The 21,769-nt window shown below is 45.6% G+C and overlaps 1 protein-coding gene across 2 annotated transcripts in view; it reads right to left on the reverse strand.

Annotated features, from left to right (window-relative positions):
- Positions 1–21,769, reverse strand: part of UBASH3B (ubiquitin associated and SH3 domain containing B) — an 81,685-nt gene that overhangs the window by 12,294 nt on the left and 47,622 nt on the right. The window contains exons 2-7 of one of the 2 annotated variants that reach the window (XM_054647506.2): positions 11,699–11,752; positions 10,907–11,093; positions 10,272–10,470; positions 5,776–5,945; positions 4,287–4,495; positions 1,390–1,525 (exon numbers count right to left, since the gene is read on the reverse strand). In XM_054647506.2, coding sequence (XP_054503481.1) covers positions 1,390–1,525; positions 4,287–4,495; positions 5,776–5,945; positions 10,272–10,470; positions 10,907–11,093; positions 11,699–11,752 — 955 coding nt within the window. Of the gene's footprint in view, positions 1–1,389; positions 1,526–4,286; positions 4,496–5,775; positions 5,946–10,271; positions 10,471–10,906; positions 11,094–11,694; positions 11,753–21,769 lie in introns of both variants that reach the window. The other variant, XM_054647507.2, reaches the window with a different exon arrangement.

Here is a 21,769-nt window from a genome sequence, read left to right on the forward strand (position 1 = left end):
GCTTGGCAGAAGGGGTCCAAAGAGGAGTTTTTAGGGTTTAAAATGTAACACAGGATGGTGATGTAATGATTCTTATAGGCTGTATGGAAATGCTGTAGGATTTGTATCTTGTACTAGACTGGTTAGTGAGAATTAGAATATTCAACACAGAAGAAGATTTATGGTGTTGTAATGGGAACCTCGCTCTCTTACCCTCTCATCCTCTCTCCCCTCTCTTCTCTCGGGCCTGCTCCAGCTGTGCCTGGCAGCTCCCAGCAGGGCCCTGCACCCAGGCCCTTTGCAATAAACCCCAAGTTCCAAGACCAGAAGAAGATTTATTGTATTGTAACAGGAACCTCACTCTCTGATCCTCTTTATCACTCTCTTTATCTCTCTCTCCCTCTTTGGGGCCTGCTCTGAGCTGTGCCTGGCAGCTCCCAGCAGGGCCCTGCACTTGGCCCTTTGCAATACCCCACAAGTTTCCCCACCTGGCTGCAGAGATCTCTCGTCCCCATCCATCCTGCCCGTCCTACCCCCTGATGCTCCAACAGGCTGCAAGGGAATTGATGCCTTAAGGCTGAGCTTTCGTATTTCCCAGCCTCTGCCCTGCATTGGTGTGTGACTCTGAACTCCATACAAAGTGTCACCAAGTTCTCCCCACAGCTCAGCCCCACAGAACAATCCTTGTCCAGCCCCAGAACCAAGGACACCGCTGCAGCTCCAGCCCAAAAAGTGCAAACAACAGAGAACTGAGCAACAAACAACAGAAAATTGAACAACAGAGAGCAAACTGGGAGGATGGGACTGCAGCACCTGGAGCTGGAATTGGACAATGAACCCAATGTGGAAATGGACCAAAATTTCTAAAAATGTGAAAACTCGTAACCAGGGGTCCATCTTAGGTGTAGCCTTGGCTGGGCTCTTGTACAGCCCAAGGTGTGTCCTTTAAAAAATAAATTAATAATATCCTTTTAATAAATCCTCACTTTATTCCTCTAACTCTAACACATCCAAGTGCCAGCAGGTTTGACCTTCAGCAGACACCAGCAGGAGGCTCCTCCTGCTTTGCCCTTGTGCAAACATCCCAGGGAAGGCTGCAGGATTTGTTGCTTTGATGGGTTTGTGGGGCTCTTTGGGAATTTATAATCCTGGTACATTTATCTATACATATAATCATTTATCTGTAGATATAATCCTGGTACATTTTACATTTATTTTATGTGCTATAAAGCTGCTGAGGGGGGCAGAGGATGGGCTCCTGCCACCCCAGTTGAAGAGGCAGTTTGGGGACGGGGTTGTGTCATTTCAAACTCTGTAACTTGTGCTGCAGGGAGTGAAAAGATAAATTTTTGGGGACAATCCATTCACTGGAAGGTTGTCCCTAATGATGTCTGGCTGTGGGGTCCCTACCTGCACGTTCTGGCAGATGATGGTGAGAGGCCCAGCGTCCCCTGGCCCTTGGTCTTCCTGCTGCCTTCTCTCCAGAGCTCCATCAGCAAAGCCTTGGAGGGATGGGCAGGATGTGGTGTTCAGAATGGAGTAGGACCTGCCAAAAATAGAGAAACGTTGTCTTTGGGAATGGTTTTTGTGCTCTCAGGACGTTTCTGTGGCCTCCAGGAGCCAGTGGTAATTACTGCTGTGATGTTATTCCATTATTGTCTGGGGTTTAATGCTGCCCTGAGAGCACCTTGCCAGGTGATGCACACACGTGAGGAGACAATCCCATCTCCATGGGCTGTTTCCTTAGGAACAATTCCCAGAACAATTCCCAGACTTAGGCCTGGGAGGCTCTCTCCACCCTGGAATGTTCTCATGGAAAATGCCAGGACCCTCCTGATGACCACAGGATGCTCACTAACATCACCTGGGGGCCTGTCCACATCACTGACTGTGGATTTGTTGTCCCAGGTTTGGGAATTAATGGCTACAGGGAGTTTGCACTCACATTTCTAGCACAAGCTGTGGCTTCAGCAGGAAGCTGGGGTCTCTCCCTGGGCAGTTTTCAGGGTTTTTGTGCCCAAAGCAGCTTCTCCCCCTGGCAGGGACTCAGCCCTGTTGTTCCTGCAGTTTTCAGCGCTGCCTATTCCCCTTCCCACCTGCTTGGGAATTTATTCCCCCAGTGCCTCCTGTTCAGTGCAGCCAAAGGGATTTAACAGAGCCCACTGTCCCTGCAGGGCCTTGCCTAATGATGGTCCCTCTGAATAAAGCTCTCATTCCCAGATATTCAAGGGCTTTGGCCAAAACCCTGGGGACTAAAATGTGACAGGCAATTACAGAGGCTGCCTCGACCCTCTGCTGACTCAGTTACCTCTGCTTAGTCATTAAAAATAAAAAGAACATTATCAGGTAATGGATGTGGTCATTTACTTTGACAGAAAGAGCTGCCAGAGCTGGCACTTTTCAGTGCCTTAAATACAGCAGGAGCTGCTTCCTGATAGCAGCAGTTGGGATAAAATCTCACAGGGGTTTCACAGCTGGTAAAATAGCCTCAAGTGACTCTGCCAGTGGGACGAAAATAGGTCACCTGTGTAAGTTAAGTGATTTAAGGCAGGAAAAAAACCACTATGATGTTGGTCCTGATCTATCAGCTGCTGAATGAGGGTGCAAGGATGACACTGAGCTGCTGGATTATTCCTGAGCTCCCAACAGGGGCTGGCACTGCCCTGAGGAATTGTTCCCCCCATTGCCCAAATGCAGGTGGAGCAGTGGAGTCAGCACTGATCCATCCTCAGTGACCCCAGAACTTGAATATCCCAGTGTGAACAGAAGCTCAGTGTGAATCAAGAGAATATCAGTTCTCACTTCAGACCCATCCCTTTTTCTGTACAAAGTGAATTTCTCCCAGCTGTCAGCCCTTCCTCCCATTTAATCCCTTTCCTGCCTTGCCCATTTGACATTTTTTAAGGACACTGGTCCGGAGAATACCAAGGATTTTTTGGTTACCTCACTTCCCTTTGCCCCCAGGAGCTGCCACACAATTTCTGAGCCTTTCTTTCCCTCTGAGCCTTTTAATAAAGGCCACAAAGGCTTCACCATCTATTGATAGATGCAGGATTTGCTGGGAATGGTGATGAGGCAGAGGCAAACTCTCAGTGTGTTGGAGAAGAGCCACCAGCCTGTCTCCAGTGCTGCTGCTGGAAAACACAAACTGCTGAGGCTGCTCCAGCTTAGTCATCTCCTAAAGGCAGCTCATTGTTGGGAGGCTTTTCCCCAAAAACTCTGGTTCCATCTCCTGCCTTGTCTCCCCTGCTCTGGCAGGATAAATGAGGGGTGCATGAGTGATTTCAGGACATTCTGTTTAATGAATTCCCACAAAAATCAAGAGGCATAACCTTACTTTAAAGATGAGGGCTGCATTCTCACTGGAGCCAACAACAAGCTCCTAAAAATCTTGCTAAATATCCTAAAGAATATTTCTGATCCAAAGTCCTTCCCAGCGGGGAAGGATGCAGGGAAGATGTCTCTTCCCAAATTAACTCTCAAATTTACACCTTGCTGGTGGCAGGCCCACCCCAGAGGTGCCTGCACAGCAGTGCCTCCAGCACCATCTGCTGCAGCTCCAGCGAGCCACAAAGAGCTGCTGCAACATCTCAGCTGCAAAATCACCTTGTCCTCTAAGCCCATGCTAAGGGAGAGCATCTGCTGCTCCTTGGCTGATGAGATGAGGCTCTGTGTGCCAGCTCCTTCCCCTCAGTGCCCTTCTCAGCATCCCTGCTCGCTGCCCCAGGTGAAATCCCAGCTGCTGCTGCTGCTGCCTTAACTTGGAGCTTTTATATTTTCCAGATTCGGGAAAATATAAACCCCATGTATTTTCCACATTCTGCCTTAGTGTGTAACTCTGAACTTCATGTAAAGTGTCAGCAAGTTCTCCTCACAGCCCACAGAACAATCCTTGAACAATCCTTGAACAATCCAGAACAATCCTTGAACAATCCTTGAACAATCCAGAACAATCCTTTTCCAGCCCCAGAACCAAGGACACTGCTGCAGCTTCAGCCCCAAAAATTGTAAACAACAGGGAACTGAGGAGGGCAAACTGGGAGGCTGGGACTGCATAACCTGAGCTGGAATTGGACAATGAACCCAATATGGAAATGGACCAAAATCTGTCAAAGTGTGAAAACTCATGGCTTGGGGTCCATCTTGGGTGCAGCCTTGGCCAGGCTCTTGCACAGCCCAAGGTGTGTCCTTTGAAAGCCTTTTAATAAATCCCTGCTTTATTCCTCTAGCTCTGTCCCAGGCTGCCTCCCAGGCCATCCCTGAGCCCTTTTTGCAGCTGTGGGAAGGGGAGGAGCAGCCTGACCTACCCATGGAACACCCAGGTGCCACATTCATCCGCCTTGGTGATGTAGTTCTCAGGCAGCAGCCCCGAGCAGCCGGTGGCAAGGGAAATGCCATAAATCCAGCCCTCACTTGTGCTGCTTTGCTCCACTGGGGACATGAAAATGAAATCCCCTGGCACCAGCTCCAGCTCGTCATCGTTCTGGGGGGTGTAGGGGTAGATCACCTGCAGGGTCTGGGGGAGAAAAAACACAAAATGTCGTTAATGTCACATCAAACAGGCCCCCAAGCAAGTAATAATTAGCATAGACTAATAAATAATAATCTTTATTTAGAAACCCATTGCTCCTTTTTATATTCTAGCTTGCTACAGGTGGATTTGATTGGTGCTTTAGTTAAAACACCATCACCACTGGCTTTGGTAAACAAATCCCCATAACAAAAACATTCCACATGTGCACAGCACCAGCAATAGTCAGCAAGCAAAGATAAGAATTGTTTCTCATCCTTTTCTCTGATCTTCTCACAGACTTTCCCAGAACCATACCTGGTAAAGTTGTGTTTCTCTCTGTGGCCAGAGAGCTGCTGCAATGCCACCCTTCAGCAGGGGGGTGGTTTTTTGGAGTGATGATTTATTAAAATATGAATATTGATCTAGTTCTGATGTCCAACTGTGACAGCCAAAAACTCTCTAATAGTTTAAAGTTAGAAATTGAATGTTTACTGTGGGATAGCTCCCAAATACACACTGCAATTTACAGGTGATTACAGAGTCCTTTTATCTGCACAAGTATTGAATACCAAAATGCAAATACATGTTCATAACTCTGGTACATCCCATTCCCAATATGGATATCGATCTAGTACCAATATCCAAAAACTCTTTAACAGTTTAAAGTTACAAAGTGTTTGTTTACTGTGGGGTAGCTCCCAAATACAAACCTCAATTGACAGGTGATTACAGAGCCCTTTTATCTATACAGGTATTGAATACCCAAAATACAAATACAGGTTCATAACTTTGGTACATCCCATTCCCCACTCTGGATGGTAATTAGTTCAAAAGTCATTAAGCATGTTAATTAGTTCAAAAGCCATTAAGCATGTGTAGTTTGTTCCCTGAAATGGGTTGGTGGTGCCAAAATGAGGAAGTAAATGAAGTCTTCCTCGTTCTGACCTTTCTGCCTTTTCAATGCAAATCTGACAAATGAACCCTTGGTAGAACTCCCATTCCCCATCTTCAATTGGTTTCAGAACAGAGGAGGCCACAATTGTCTGATGTTCCTAAAAGCCATTTATCAGTTTCTGTATTCTTCATTATAAACCCAGCTAACCCAGCATTGTGTTGCCAAGCAATCAATTATTAGTTAACTGCTAACTCTTAACTTCATCAGGGCCTACCCACTGATTTCAATTAACTCCAATAAAACTTATCTCTAACTAAAACCCCAGCTCCTCTAAAATCCCTAAATTCCTCGAAGTTCATGTCTCAGTGAGGGGAGCTCCAGGCTTTACCTCGTGGTTGACGAAGCGAATGTCGCGGGAGAAGATCGCGGCCACCCAGTCGCAGCCCAGCTTGACGTCGATGCTCTGGGCCAGCTTCTCCAGCGTGGGCAGGTGGCTGCTCTGGAAGTGATAGGCCAGGGTGACGTGGAGCTGCTTCTTGTGGGGCTCCACGTGGACATCTGCAATGGGGAAAGGTGTTGGGAAGGATGAGAGTTTGACAGGAAAGTCTCACAGATGTGTGTGCTTGGCAGAAAGATTTTTGAATGGAGAATCTGAAGAAGGAATGGAGATGGAAGCAAGTTTTGATATAGAAGAGAAGAATTGCTGAGCCAGTCTGACTGGATAACCAAGGAGACAAAGGGTATTTTATGTTGGTTAGAAGGGGTCTGTATGGCTTAGAGCAAAGGATAAACCCACCCCAAACAAGAAGATGTTTGTACCAAGCACAAAGAGAGCACAGGCAAACAAGGCAGCAAATGTGGCAAGCAGAAAAAAGGTCTCAGAATTTTCCACTGCAAGAAAACTGAAAAACAACTTCTAGCTTCAACTGTAATGTACTGACTTTGAGTGATTGGAGAATAGTGACATGAATGTGGTAATTACAGCAGTTATGATAGGCTATAGATAACAGTTAAGGTATAGATTGGTTCTACTGTATGAAGATGCTCAGCAAAGAAAAGTAAATAATGCATTGTGACCAAAAGAAAAGTATATAATGCATTGTAACCAAAAGAAAAGTATAGAATGCACTGTAACCAAAAGAAAAGGATAGAATGCATTGTAACCTAAACTCAGGGTCTCCAGGCCTGCCTGCAGCTGGAGCTGACAGCTGTGGGCACAGCTCTGTCACCCACAGCCCTGGACTGCTGTAACCTCTTGGATGGAATAAACTGCATTTTGGATACAATAAACTGCATTTTGGATACAATAAACTGCATTTTGGATGCAATAAACTGCATTTTGGAGAGCCACCTGGAGTCCCACACAGAGGAGGGCTGAAAACCCCTTTGTGCCAGGTGAGTGACTGTGGCCTCTAACAGAGCTGGACGTGCTCAAGTGGGACAAACTGGAGCTGAGCTGGGAATCTGGGAGTGTGAGGTTGCTGCTGTTGTACGAGGGACAGCTGAATAAAGCAACACAGACTCCAAGGTCTTCTCAGAAGGCAACAGCAAAGTTGATTACATTCATTAATTACAAGACATCACATTCTTTTATAGACTGACTGCTCTGAGAAAGGTGGGCATGGTGGGTCCTCAATCAACACCCTCACCTCACTGGCTAATTAGGAACAACACCCTTCTTGCAAACATCTTATGAGTAAACAGCAAGCTCAAAACATCAGCTGAACAGATTAAAGATTATTTTAATTCTTTCTGTGAGCTTTCTCAAAGAAAAATGCCTGGGAAAGTTTATCTGACTGTCTCTCTGAAAATGTATCTTTCTCTCTGAAAGTGTATCTGACTTTCTCTCTGAAAATTTATCTTTCTCTCTGAAAGTTTATCTGACTTTCTCTCTGACCAGGCTGCCAGCATCCATAGGAGGCCTCTAATACTGAAAATGATCAGACATTTGTGGTCTGATTCAGCCAGGGTGCCAGGCAAGGCATCCCTGCAAACTGCCAAACAACAGGGGCTGTGACAATCCCTATTGCAGCTCTGGATATGCAGGATCTCCTGCCAAAAATAAAAAAAAGGACAGGATCCTTCCAAAATAAGCAGGTTAAAAAGCATGATTTTCACTCTCCCTCCATTGTTCTCTCTGCTGCACTAAATTACAAATCCATGGAATTTGCAGGAATTTGTGCAAGCTGATGAAATCTTTTCCCTGGATATTAGTTGGATTATCAGTTTAGCCACTGAGGGTGAGGTATTCCCAACTAGTGGAAATGTAATAATGATTCAAAATGATCCAAATGCAGAAAAAAAAGAATCTGCATCAGGAGATCATTCCAGGTGAAAACATGTGAAATATTTGGGCTCTTCCAGTGGATGTGGAAATCACAGGATACATTGTTTGCACGTCATTTATTCATGCTTATTCAACCAAAAATTGCAATTAGATTTGACTGATTATTCAGTCACAATTGCAGCTATTCAGAGACTTGGCTCCAAGTGCCAGCCAGGGTAGCTTTGCAAGCTCATCCATCTTTTTTGTTGTTGTTGGTTTTCATCAGCAATAAAAAATATGTTTAAAAAAAAAACCCCAGAGACTTTAATGTGGTAACCTGACCAAGCTGTGGCTGCAATGCACCAATTGCCTTCCCCTAAAAAACCCCAATTTGGCCTGAATTGGAGCAGCCTCAGGGGCAGAAGATTGTTGGAAGCCACCAATGCTTCTTTATTCTGGGTCAGTGGGGTTTTTTTGGATAAAAATCGCATTTTTGGTTGTGCTGGAGGGAAACACTGATCCCACTCTCACGTGGCTGCAGTGTCCTTGCACCCACCCAATGTCTGCCTTCCAAAATCACCTTTCTAAAGATAAAATTCCCTCCCTCTTCTAAAGGGAAGGGAAGTTCCAGGTCAGGTGAAAGAGGTTCTGGACCCTTCTGTCTCCCTGCTCTGGAGCAGGGACAGACTCACAGCATCCCTGCAAGGCTGTGGGTGCCTGCCCAGCATGGGAACAGCTCAGGAATGCAGAATTTGCTGCATTTTGATGCATTTGAGCTCCAGGATAAGCCTGGGATTAAATGGGGAAGGACTAAACCAGTTGTGCATTTAAACTCCGGGACAAACCTGGGATTAAATGGGGAAGGACTAAACCAGGCCAAGCAGTGGTGGGAGGATTGTCCAGGGAGGTGTCCCAGTGCTCCCAGAGTTTTGTGAGTTCCCAGTTTGGAGGTGACTGGAGCACACTCAATGGGGTTGTTCAGCAGTGGAGAGGATGAGGTTCTGCTTATTCCCCCTCCAGAAGCAGGAGAGGATCATGGAGCACCTGTGAGCTCTGAGGTTGGAAAGGGCAACCAACCAGCCAACCAACTAACCAACCAACCAATCAACCAACCAGCCAACCAACTAACCAACCAACCAACCAACTAACCAGCCAACCAATCAACCAACCAATCAACCAATCAGCCAATCAACCAACCAACTAACCAACCAATCAACCAACCAGCCAACCAACTAACCAACCAACCAACCAACCAACCAACCAATCAACCAGCTAACCAACCAACCAACCAACCAACCAACCAACCAACCAACCAATCAACCAACCAACCAATCAACCAACCAACCAACCAACCAGCCAATCAACCAACCAGCCAATCAACCAACCAACGAACTAACCAACCAATCAACCAACCAACCAGCCAACCAACCAACCAACCAACAAACCAACCAGCCAATCAACCAACCAACCAATCAACCAGCCAACCAACCAATCAACCAACCAGCTTGGGGTCTTCTCCCAGAGCCCTCCTCACACCTCAGAAATGCAATGAAAAAACAAACACAGCTTTGAAATGGCCGAGGAAAGTTCTGTGTGGAGGCGGTGAGAGGGGCAGGAAACAGCTCAGAGCAGCTCTGTGAAAGGGTGAAGAACCACCAAACGTCAGCTTCCCCTCCAGAAACAGCCCTGCAAACTCAGGGTGAGACACGTCCCAGCTGAAAAGGCAAAGCACCCGCTGGGGTGTTGGAGTTTTCACTTAAAAATCGGGGATTTGCTTTTGAGCTTTGCTTTTTGGTGGCATCAGAGCTTTGGGGTTCTGAAAAAGCCCAAACTGTGAGCTTTGGAAGCTGCTTTGCTTCTTCATGACACCAAAGGTTTGGTTTTTCTGACAATGCCCTCATGGCTTCAAAGTTTTGGTTTTTCTGACAATGCCCAAACTGGACTCTGATGGCATCAAATTTTTAGTTTTCTATCAGTGCTCAAGCTGGGCTTTTTTGGCACCCAAAATTTGGTTTTTCTGACAATGCCCAGGGTGAGCTCCTTCACAACACCAAAGGTTTGGTTTTTCTGACAATGCCTTCATGGCTTCAAAGTTTTGGTTTTTCTGCCAATGCCCAAACTGGACTCTGATGGCATCAAATTTTTAGTTTTCTATCAATGCCCAAGCTGAGCTCTTTTTGGCATCCAAACTTTGGTTTTTTGACAGTGTCTAAACTGGGCTCTTTCATGGCTTTAAAGTTTTGGTTTTCTGACAGTGCCCAGGCTGGGCTCCTTCACGACACCAAAGGTTTGGTTTTTCTGGCAATGTCTTCATGGCTTCAAAGTTTTGGCTTTTCTGACAATGCCCAAGCTGAGCTCTTTTGGCATCCAAACTTTGTTTTTCTGACAATGCCCAGGCTGGGCTCTCACGGCATCTAAACTTTATTTTTCCTGACAATTCCCAAACTGGGCTCTCATGGCATCAAATTCTGGTTTCCTATCAATGCCCAAACTGGGCTCCTTCATGACACCAAACTTTGTTTTTTTTTCTGACAATGCCCAGGCTGTGGTCTCATGGCATCCAAACTTTATTTTTCCTGACAGTGCCCACCCTGGCAGGTGCCAGAGCAGTCGCTCACCTGCTTTGGAAGCCGCCTCTGCAGCGAAGTCTGCAGCAAACTTCTTGAGCACCTCAGCACTCTCCTCCTTGACGAAGAGCCCGATGAAGTTGGAGGATGTGTAGAGCTCCAGGGGCAGGGGCGCAGGGAATTTGCATTTCCAGCGCATCACCGTGGCCTGCAGGGCTTCTGTGAGAGCATCCACCTTGCTGTCCTCACACTGCCAAGCAAGCAGGACAGGCGAGGCTCAGGAAAGGAGAGGATGTGGGTGGGTGTCACTGGCCTACCTTTCCCCTCATGCAGTGAGAAAAAGAACAGGGCATGGAAAACAAACAAATAAACAAACAAAAATCTCTGTTTAGAAATCCTGGGCCCCTCCCTTTTCCTCAAAGCAGGATCAGCTGTCCCCAAGTAACCTCCCCAAGCTCCCCCCACCCATTCTCACGCTGAGGATCACTGGAGAGGATGAGAATTCAGTCTTCTGCTGCTGCTCTTCTTCCCTGAAAACAACAGCTTAAAAAAACCAATTCCCTCCTCCAGCAGCCCTAAGGCATCAACAAACCCCCCCCAGCACCGCCCTAAGCCGGGATGAAATCCCCAGGCTGAGCCTGGCAAGGAACGGCTAAAGGAGAGAGGGGACAGGAGCTGTGCTTTACCATGAAGAACTGGCAGAGGGTGATGTGGGGGAAGATGTTGTGAGCTTTGTTCTTGCCACAGATCTGCTTGGACTGCTGCCAGAACTCGGAGAGCTTCTGCGCCAGGGGCCCGGTGGGGCGCAGGTAGAGCACGTACTCGCGGGGCAGGGAGTCGTCCAGGAACGGGTCACCCACGTGGGAGAAGAGCCTGGCAGGCAGAAAGAGCTCCTAAATCAATGGGTAACTATTGGAACCCAGGGAATCCCTCTGGCTGCCATGGAGGGCTCGAGACCCTGCCCAGGGGGATCAGAGACCCTGGCACAGAGCCCCAGACCCCTGTGCCTTTGATTTAGCCCTTGGAAAAAACAATTACCAGCAATATGATTATATTATATTATATTATATTATATTATATTATATTATATTATATTATATTATATTATATTACATTATATTATATTACATTGTATTATATTGTATTATATTATATTATATTATATCATATTATATTATATCATATCATATCAATTATATTATATTAATTATATTATATTAATTATTAAAAAAAAAAGAGCATTAAAAAAAAAAGAGCATAAAAAAAAAAAAGAGCATTATTATAACACCTTTGCTGCAGATCACAAACCCTCTCAGCCCAGGCTCATTTCCAACACTTAAACAGCGCCTCACTAACCCATAACAAGGGTGTTCTTATTTGCAGGTGCTTTTCACACAACACCCCTGTTTAAACATTCCACATGAGACCCTAAATTCACCATTTCTGCTACTTTTTAACATTTATTACTTCATACCAACCAGTCGCATGCTGCTTGAACACTCCTTCCTCCTGTCGACGCCAGCGCTTTTTGTCTGCAGAGAGAGCAAAATAAAAAGAGAATTTCAGTGCTGCTGGGTCCACTGCTGTGTGTTTGGACACTTTTGGGATGCCCTTTTTGCCCTTTCCAATTCTCCAACCCTTGGGGCATTTTGTTTTTTTTGGATGTGCCACCTGTCAAATCCCCATAAACTGAAGGGCAAAGTCATGCAACCAGCACAAAATATGAATTATGGACCTCTGGGTTTTCCTACTTCCCCCCTTTTTCTTCCATGCACAGAAGCATGGAGGAACTGGGGTTTCTTTTAAGGCACTATGTTTTATTTATCTAAATATAAATCTATATATAAATCTAAATATAAATCTATAATAAATCTATCTGCATTGTAATAATATGCCATTCTGGGGACATGCAGTGCCTTTCCCACAAGCTCACTCACAAAAATGAAGCTCAGACAGAATTCTGTGCAGAACAATGCAGCCCTTCACTGACAACTGTACATCAAATTAGAAATGTTCCTAAAAATTAGCAATTAGTAGAGAAACACCAGCATTTAATGGTGTCTTTGCTGGCAATTTCAGCATGAAACGCTAAAAATTTGGGTCTGAAAGTGCAGGAGTTGCAGTGAGGAGAAGAAAAACTCAACAGCCACGAGAGGGCACAAACAGAGATTTTTCAGTTTAGAGAAGTTCCCTGCAGTCCAAAGAGCTCTTGTGCTTCTTTCCCTTCAGGATACCTCCAAATCCCTTTTCACTCCAGCTGGGAACACCCAGCTCTCCTGTTCAGTGAGTTTTCTGAGCAGATCAGCACAAACAACAGATTTAAACATGGAATTGTGTTTTCCAAGTGCTCGGCACCAGCAGGGAAAGGAGCTGTGGCTCAGCTCAGCTCTGTGGCACCAGGGACAGCCAAAGGGAGGGACCCACCCAGAACCCAAACGGAGCAAGAATGGCAAGTGGAGAAGGCAGAAAATGACAGAAATTTTAGGGTGATGAGGCAGAGACAGAAGGATCCACCCAGAACCCAAATGGAGCAGGAATGACGAGTGGAGAAGGCAGAAAATGACAGAAATTTTAGGGTGAAGAGGCAGAGACAGGAGCTCAGATGGGGAAGGTGCAGAATTCCCCATGGGAAGGTGATTTCAGAGGGAGCAGATCCAGGCTGCAGTCCCTGGTTCTGGGGTCAGGGACCCTCCAGGGCTTGTGGCTGTGCCTGTACCACCCCTTCTGTCTGCAGCGCTGCCTTTCCAAAGGCTCTGACAGCCCCGAGGACATTCCTGAACGTCACCCCCAGCCCCCAGGCATGTGCTGTTGACTCAGCTGTGCTCAGTCCTCCCCACCCCTTGAACACACACATCTTGGTTCCTTTGGAGGGTAAGAGGAAGGCAGAAAGATAACACTGATAATGCTGATAATGATAAAAAAACAAAAAACAAACAAAAAAAAAAATAAAGGGCTGTGTTGCAAATGTGTGATGATGAAAATACTTCCTCCCCAAGCTGCCCTGATCTGTCAGCAGTGCCTGGAGATCAGCAGGGCTGGGCCCAGCACCTGCCCTCTGGGAGGATGGATTTGGTGGGTTTGGGGTGGTGAACGCTGTGGGCTGGGGCTCCTGCCTTGCTGCCCTTGCTCTGCTCTGGAAAATGTTCTATGCAAAGCAGAAACTGCTTTGCTTTGGAAAGCAGCTCAGGCAAAGGAGCTGAAAGAGAAGGGGGAAACTCTCTGAAAGACTGGGGGGAACTCTCTAAAAGATAAGGGGAACTCTAAAAGAGAGGGGGGGAAATCTCTAAAAGATAAGGGGAAACTCTCTGAAAGATAAGGGGCATCTCTAAAAGATAAGGGAGGCCTCTCTGAAAGATAGGGGGGAACTCTCTAAAGGATAAGGGGCACTTCTCTAACAGCTAAGGGGGAACCCTCTAAAGGATAAGGGGGAGCTCTTTAAAAGACAGGGGAAACACTCTAAAAGATAAGGGGGAAGTCTCTAAAGGACAAGGGGAGACTTCTCTAAAAGAGAGGGGGGGACCTGTTTAAAAGATAAGGGAAAACTCTCTAAAAGATAGAGGGGATCTCTAAAAGATAGGGGGTAACTCTCTAAAAGATAAGGGGAGCTGTCTAAAAGATAAGGGGGAGCTCTCTAAAAGACAGAGGAGAACTCTCAAAAAGATAAGGGGGAGCTCTCTGAAATATAAGGAGGACATCTCTGAAAGATAAGGGGGACTTGAGGGGGATTTCTCTAACAGATAAGGGCACCTCTCTGGGAGCAGTTCCTGGGGATTCTTCCTGCCCTGCTTCCACCATTTGTTGTGCTGCCCTTGCTCAGTTCCCTCCCCTCTGTCTGGGTTGTTTCTGCTCTCTGAACCAGAGCTGTGACCCTGCAGAGCTGAGCCCTGAAGGGTGGCAGTGATCCCTGCCCTCCCAGAGCAGCTGTGGCCCTGCAATGAGCACTTTATGGCATTTCCCGTGCCCAGATCCCAGCCCAGGGCTCTGCAGGCGCTGGGCACAGCCCAGGCTCCACCACCACCCTCAGGGACCCTTTTCCTTCATGACCTGGTGATTCCCTGGAACGAACCACCCAGGGGAGCTCTGCTGGGATTAACCGGGGTTAAAACAAAGGGAGGCAGAGAACACGAGGCTGGAGCCACTCCTTTGTCCACCTGTGGTTTCCAGAGCTGCCTCCATCATCCACAGGGACAACCAACTCCCTTTCCAATTTAATTTTCAGTGTGAGAAGGAAATGCTGCATAAAGCAAACAAAACCAGAGGATATTTTTATCCCAGGACCTGCAACTGAGAGATTTCTTTGGGTTTTTTGTTTTTTTTTTTTTTTTTTTTTTTTTGGTTTTTTTTCCCTTGTATTGTATTTTTATTTTCATATTCCCTTATATTGTATTTTTATTTCCCTTGTATTTTTTAATTTAGTGCAAGGAATGATGCTGATGATTGATAAAAGTCTCTGAAAATCCCACCCTGGAGAGGACCCATCCTCCAGCTCCCAGGCCAAAATCAGCTTTTTAGGAGCTGAGTTCCTCAAAACCGGTCCCAGCCATGCAAAAGTGGCCTGGTTTTCACAACTGCTGAGTGCAGTGGGAGCTGGAAAACACATCCTGCTCCTGAGAAAATCAGGTCACTTAATTAGGTGACAAATTATGGCTTAGGTGCTCACATTTCCTCATGCTGGGCAGCAAGTGTTGGCTGGAGCATTGTAAAAAAAAAAAATAATAAAATAATTGTGACTCAGATGAACCAGAAAAGAGGAAAAAGCGAGAAAATGACTTATTTTTCAGAATTTACTGGATGGTATCACTGAGTAACCGTTTCTGGTGATGCAAAATGGGTTCAGGAGCTTCGTGCAGCATCGCTGGTCCCCTGGGGCACCCAGTTCCTCCAGCTCTTGGCTTCTGAGATGAAGTGCAGGGAAATCACTTAAAAGCACCCAGCAACATGGAATAATCATTTTGAACAGAGCTTCTGTGCAGTTGCAGCTCTGGAGAATTTGGGGAAGGGGAAAGGAATCCCTCCTCTGGGGAAGAGGAAAGAAAATCCTAACAGCAATGAGTTCCAAATGCACAGCAGGTATTTTATTCAGCAGGGAGGATGAAATGGGTTTGATTCTTCCATTTGAGGTGGAAGACACCTCAAGTGTGTTGAAGAATTAAATGGGTTTGATTCTTCCACCTCAAAGCCCTCCCCATGACACTCCTGAGTTTCAAGGCCCAAGGAAAACCTTTCCCCCCTCAATCCTTGGTTAAACAGGGTGAAATATGGCCAGGAAACATCCCAGCTAAAGAGCTGACCCCAAAATATTCCGGGAGAATTAGGATGAAGTGCAGGGAAATCACTTAAAAGCACCCAGCAACATGGAATAATCATTTTGAACAGAGGTTCTGTGCAGTTGCAGCTCTGGAGAATTTGGGGAAGGGGAAAGGAATCCCTCCTCTGGGGAAGAGGAAAGAAAATCCTAACAGCAACGACTTCCAAAGGCACAGCAGGTATTTTATTCAGCAGGGAGGATTAAATGGGTTTGATTCTTCCACTTGAGGTGGAAGATACCTCAAGTGTGTTGAAGAATTAAATGGGTTTGATTCTTTAACCTCAAAGCCCTCCCCATGACACTCCTCAGTGTCAAGACCTAAGGAAAAACTTTCCCCACTCAATCCCTGGATAAACAGGGGGAATATGACCAGGAAACATCCCAGCTAAAGAGCTGACCCCAAAATATTCCGGGAGAATTAGGATGAAGTGCAGGGAAATCACTTAAAAGCACGCAGGAACATGGAATAACCATTTACAGACAGCAACTGCAGATCTGTGCAACTGCAGATCTGGAAAATCTGGGGAAGGGGAAAGAAAATCACCAGGAAGAATTAAATGGGTTTGACTCTTCCACCTCAAAGCCCTCCCATGACACTCCTCAGTGTCAAGGCCCAAGGAAAACCTTTCCCCACTCAATCCTTGGATAAACAGGGTGAAATATGGCCAGGAAACATCCCAGCTAAAGAGCTGACCCCAAAATATTCCAGCAGAAGTGAGATGAAGTGCAGGGAAATCACTTAAAAGCACCCAGCAACATGGAATAACCATTTACAGACAGCAAGGCAGAGGTTCTGTGCAACTGCAGATCTGGAAAATTTGGGGAAAGGGAAAGAAAATCACCAGGAAGAATTAAATGGGTTTGATTCTTCCACCTCAAAGCCCTCCCATGACACTCCTGAGTCTCAAGGGCCAAGGAAAACCTTTCCCCACTCAATCCTTGGATAAACAGGGGGAAATATGGCCAGGAAATATCCCAGCTACACAGCTGACCCCAACATATCCCAAAATATTGGTGCTGCTGCCCTGGCCCCCACACTGATGTGTAAATGGTGCCCATTTTAACCCCAATTTTAGGCAGAGCACAGAGCTCTGGGGGCTGCAGGGCTTCACTCCTCACTGCTGAGGGATTTTTGGCTTCCTGACACTTCTGGCTGGGGAAAAAATAAAAGGGGAATGTGAATTGAGCTCGGAAATATTCATCAATAAACATAAAATATAATGGCCAAATCCCATTTGCTTCAGAGGAAATGACTGTAATGGGGAATGAGCATTGGCCATAATGGGAACCTTCAGCCTCAGAAGCACCACACAAAAATCCTCCCTCTGCTGGAAGCTCAGCCTTCTGCTTCTAGGCCAGTTTAAAAAGTGCTGGGCTTTATCTAAGCCCAGCTTAAAGAAATGAGGGTGAACAGACAGTGGGGAAGCCACTGCAAGCAGCAAGAGCAAGGCATGGGGGGAAATATAATACAGATCAAAAAATACATTATATTATATTATATTATATTATATTATATTATATTATATTATATTATATTATATTATATTATATTATATTATATTATATTACATCATATCATATCATATTATATCATATCATATTTATTATATTATATTTATTATATTATATTAATAATATAATATATTATATTTATAATAGGATATATATTTTATATATCTACATATAAAAGATATATTTATATTTATATAATATATATTATAATAATATAATATATAATATATTATATTATTGCAATGTAATAATATACATTATATATTATAATAATATAATACATGGAGTTAAAATATAATTCAGATAAAAAATACATCACTGAAAAACTGTGCAAACTTCAGGGGGTTGATGCCCCAGCAGAGATTTCCCACTGGCTCTCCTTTAATTTCTCCTTTAATTGTGCCACTAGCAGATCTCTGCCTGCCAGAGGGACCTGGTTTTATTTGGAATTTCTGCTCCCAGAGGCTGAAGGAAAGTCCAGCAGCAGCTTCTGCCTCAGCCCCAGCTGCACAGGCACTGAGGGGTTTGGGATTGAGCCCTGCAGGGACGGAGGAAAGAGAGGGAATGGCCAACCCTGCCCCTTCCTCCCACCCCTCAAAGCCCCACAAACTCCTTCCCTCTCAAAAACCCCTCTGAGCATGAATTCCCCACATGAGTCTTCAGCCCATCGAATATTCTGCTGCGTAAATAAAGAATTTTTTAAAAAAATACAATGGAAACACTTCTCTTTCCTCATCAGGTCCCACTCACAGGCCTGCCTGAGGGGGTAAAATAGGAATTACAGCCCATAATTTATGCCAGATCAGTTTGAGAGAAGGATGCTGTCAAACAGAGTGTTTTTCCTTAGGAATACAAAATAAGCACCTTCGTTTTTGCTTGTTTGTGCCTGTAAAACATATTTATATAAACATATATTCAACTAGATCTATGGATCTATTTAAAGCTTGGCTTCTTCCATCTCTGTTGGTTTTTGGTAAAAGAATAGAAAGCAAAATGTTGGCTGGCTCCAGGGAAAGGGAAAAAATAAGAATTTTCTGGCTGCAGCTGCAGTTTGGAGCAGATCTGTCAGTGCAGGTACAGGTCAGGAGCCCAATATTTAAATTTCTTATAAATATTTAAATTTCTCCTTGCCTTATGTGTCAAAGTCATGGGGTGGGAGGTCCTGAATTCAAACTCTGCTCTATAATGTACACGCTCTAGTGATAAAAATGGTGATAGTTTAGTGATAAAAATTCTCCACAAACAGGAAAATTCCCAGTCATTTTTGTGTGTTTTTTCCCAAATTGCCCATCAAGTGACCTTTACAGATCCCTGAATTTTTTCAGTTTTCACCAATTGTTTATTAACAGTCCAGCAAGGGGAATGAGTCTGTTTTAGGCTTTCACTAAAAAACCGCACATTGAGGAATGGTTTTGCAAGGAAAATTGCATTTAATAACTTGGTTATGTGAAGTAGGGGGAAAAAAAAACCACCCAAATTCCTTAATTTCTTAATTTCTTAATTATTCTGCACACAAATTTCTTAATTATTCTGCACACAAAAACGGCCACAGTGAGGAGTTCCTAAATGTGCCGTGCTCCTCTGAATCCTCAACACGCACAATTCACTCAGCCACCCCCCCAAAAAAGAAAAAATAAAAAATAATCATATGATGCTGCTTCTGTTCTTATTTGGGTGACCTTGCTGCTATAAATAGGGCCAGGACAGGAAGACATCACCAGGGATCCAGTTCCTGTTTGGGGCAGGGGGTTGGGGATGTTCCCTTTCTGCATCTGTGAAGGAAAAAAGCAGCAAAACCCCCGTGGTGTTGTTGTGAGGAGAAGGGCTCTGATATGAGAGCGTGGCAGGGTAATTAATTTCTCTCCCTTCACAGAGCTTTAAGCAAAAGAGAATCGAATAAGGGCAAAAAGTCTGTGATTTCCATTCATCTTCAAAACCCAGTCAGTGCAGCTGCAGCACAGTTTAACGTTTCCAGGAGGTCTGATCACCTTCAAACGTTAAAACGTGGCAAAAGACAGATTTTACTTGCAAAAAATTGCACTTAAAATTTCAATAACTTCTTAAATTCTCTGTTTTCCTGCCTGGTGGCAGAGAGAGAGATCCCTGCTCACGCTGAATTCGCTGGGTTTAATTGCAGCCACGGCCCCTCCCAGAGCAGCAGCTGCTTTTGCACCCCAAGATGCCCTTGGGGAACGCGCTGTTCCCAGCCTCTGGGGTCAGCAGGGGCCAGCAGCAGATCCCAGCTGTGGAAAACACCCAGGTCCTGCCTGGAATGCAGCAAATTCCAGAGGGGAAGCTCCTGGGAACAGTGGGGACTGTGAGCTCTCCGTGCTGCATCCCGCAGGTCACGGCAACGCTTGTGGAAGGGGCCTGTGGGGCTGGAAATTCCCTTTTTCCCTCTTCCCAAGGGCTGCCCAGCTCTGGAACAGCAAGCTCTGCCAGCAGAAAAGAGAGGGAAAAGGGAAATATATATAATAATGTGTGTTTGTACCTCCACAGTCTCAAATATTCCTTGTTTTCAGAGGACCAGCAAACTGCAGCCTGGCCACAGCAGGAGGAGGAGGACGACGAAATGATGACTTTTATGTGCAAAGGAGAATGAAGTGATGATTTTTATGTGCAAAGGAGGATGAAGTGATGATTTTTATGTGCAAAGGAGGATGAAATGATGATTTTTATGTGCAAAGGAGGATGAAATGATGATTTTTATGTGCAAAGAATGAAGGCCTGGGCATGTGTCAGTTGCTGGAATTTCCCAAGGGCTGGAAATTCCCTTTTTCCCTCTTCCAAAGGGCTGCCTGCTCATCCCCAGCTCTGGAACAGCAAGCTCTGCCAGCAGAAAAGAGAGGGAAAAAGGAAATATATATAATAATGTGTGTTTGTATCTCCACAGTCTCAAATATTCCTTGTTTTCAGAGGACAAGCAAACTGCAGCCTGGCCACAGCAGGAGGAGGACAAAATGATGATTTTTATGTGCAAAGGAGGATGAAATTATGATTTTTATGTGCAAAGGAGAATGAAATGATGATTTTTATCCAAAGGAGGATGAAATGATGATTTTCATGTGCAAAGGAGGGTGAAGTGATGATTTTTATGTGCAAAGAATGAAGGCCTGGGCATGTGTCTGCTGCTGGAATTTCCCAAGGGCTGGAAATTCCCTTTTTCCCTCTTCCCAAGGGCTGCCTGCTCATCCCCAGCTCTGGAACAGCAAACTCTGCTAGCAGGGAAGAGAGGGAAAAGGAAAATAGATATAATAATGTGTGTTTGTACCTCCACTGTTTCAAATATTCCTTGTTTTCAGAGGACAAGCAAACTGCAGCCTGGCCACAGCAGGAGGAGGACAAATGATGATTTTTATGTGCAAAGGAGAATGAAATGATGATTTTTATCCAAAGGAGGATGAAATGATGATTTTTATGTGCAAAGGAGGGTGAAGTGATGATTTTTATGTGCAAAGAATGAAGGCCTGGGCGCGTGTCTGCTGCTTTCTGGAGTTATGTAAGGTTTTGAAGGCGGATTTCTCTCCCCACATGTGCACCAAGTCATTCCCTAATCCCCTGCTCAGCAGCTTGTTAAGGCACGAGGAGAGGGAAGTACAGGCTTGTAAAGAGTGGCCGGGATAAAGGCAGGAATGTGGCAGCATTCACGGTTTTCCAAGAGGCTCGGGGCTTGCAGAGGAAGCAGGATATTCCCTTCCTGAGAACAACAACAGAGCCGCCTTTTATGAGGCGTGGGCTTGGCTGTGCAGCCTCTCCAGGTCCCTGCAGGATGCAGGAGGAACAAGGCTCAGGTTTTTGGGCTGGTTTGAATCTGTCACACTCCATTAAAATCCCTCTGTCCTTTCGTTCTCCCCCTCAGCTGCAAGGCTCTGTCGTTAGGGTTTGCTCATCATCCTGATATTGGTTTTCTTTTTAATTTCTGTTTTGGATGATATTTGCTGTCTGGCTTCCTGGTTCACTTCCTTTAGCTCCTCTCCCCATGTGCTAATCTAAAAGTGCTGCTCAAACAAGCTCTGAAAATAGCAGGAGGCCTGAAGCTGGAGGAATTGAAGAAAATGATGTCTCACAATTCCCTAATAAACCCACAACAATTGGCAGCACCTCAGCTGCCTGCCTCAGACTCAAACCTGCGACTGCAGGGCACTGGGGGCTCGGGGAAGGAAGGTGAGAAATATCTGCTGCTGTTAAAGCTTCTGCAGAACTGTGGCCATCAGCCAAGCAGCCAGGCAGGGTTAATAATACAAATAAATTCACACTCAACTGGAGCTCATTCAGCAGGGGCTCAGCCCCTCCAAAACCTGATTTTAACAGGAGCCAGAACTGACCACGAGCTCAGCACTCACAGGGAGCAGCTTTCATCCCAAAGCCACGGATCCATTTTTAGCTAACCAGGATGACAATGTCTTTGCAAGGAGCCAAGCTGGAGGTTTAAGGATGCTCCAAGGCACCATCTGGAGGCTCCGTGATAGCCAGGAAAGGAAGCAGTTGGCAGCTGATGGGGAAGAAATGAAATCCCACATTTGAGGCAAACACGGCACTTTCCTCTCCCTAATTGCTCCTCTCCCTATCCAGGAATGAGATTTGCCACAGCTCTGGGGTTTTTCCTTTTCGCCACAGCCCCTTTCTCCCACCAGGAGTGGGGTTTGGGCTGGAGGAACAGGGCCAGGTGGCAGCTACAATGTCACCAATGTCCCACTGCCACCTCCTGCCTGTCCATCGAGGCAAACAT

This window comes from Agelaius phoeniceus, chromosome 23 (genome assembly GCF_051311805.1).
Source record: "Agelaius phoeniceus isolate bAgePho1 chromosome 23, bAgePho1.hap1, whole genome shotgun sequence".
Lineage (NCBI taxonomy): Eukaryota > Metazoa > Chordata > Aves > Passeriformes > Icteridae > Agelaius > Agelaius phoeniceus.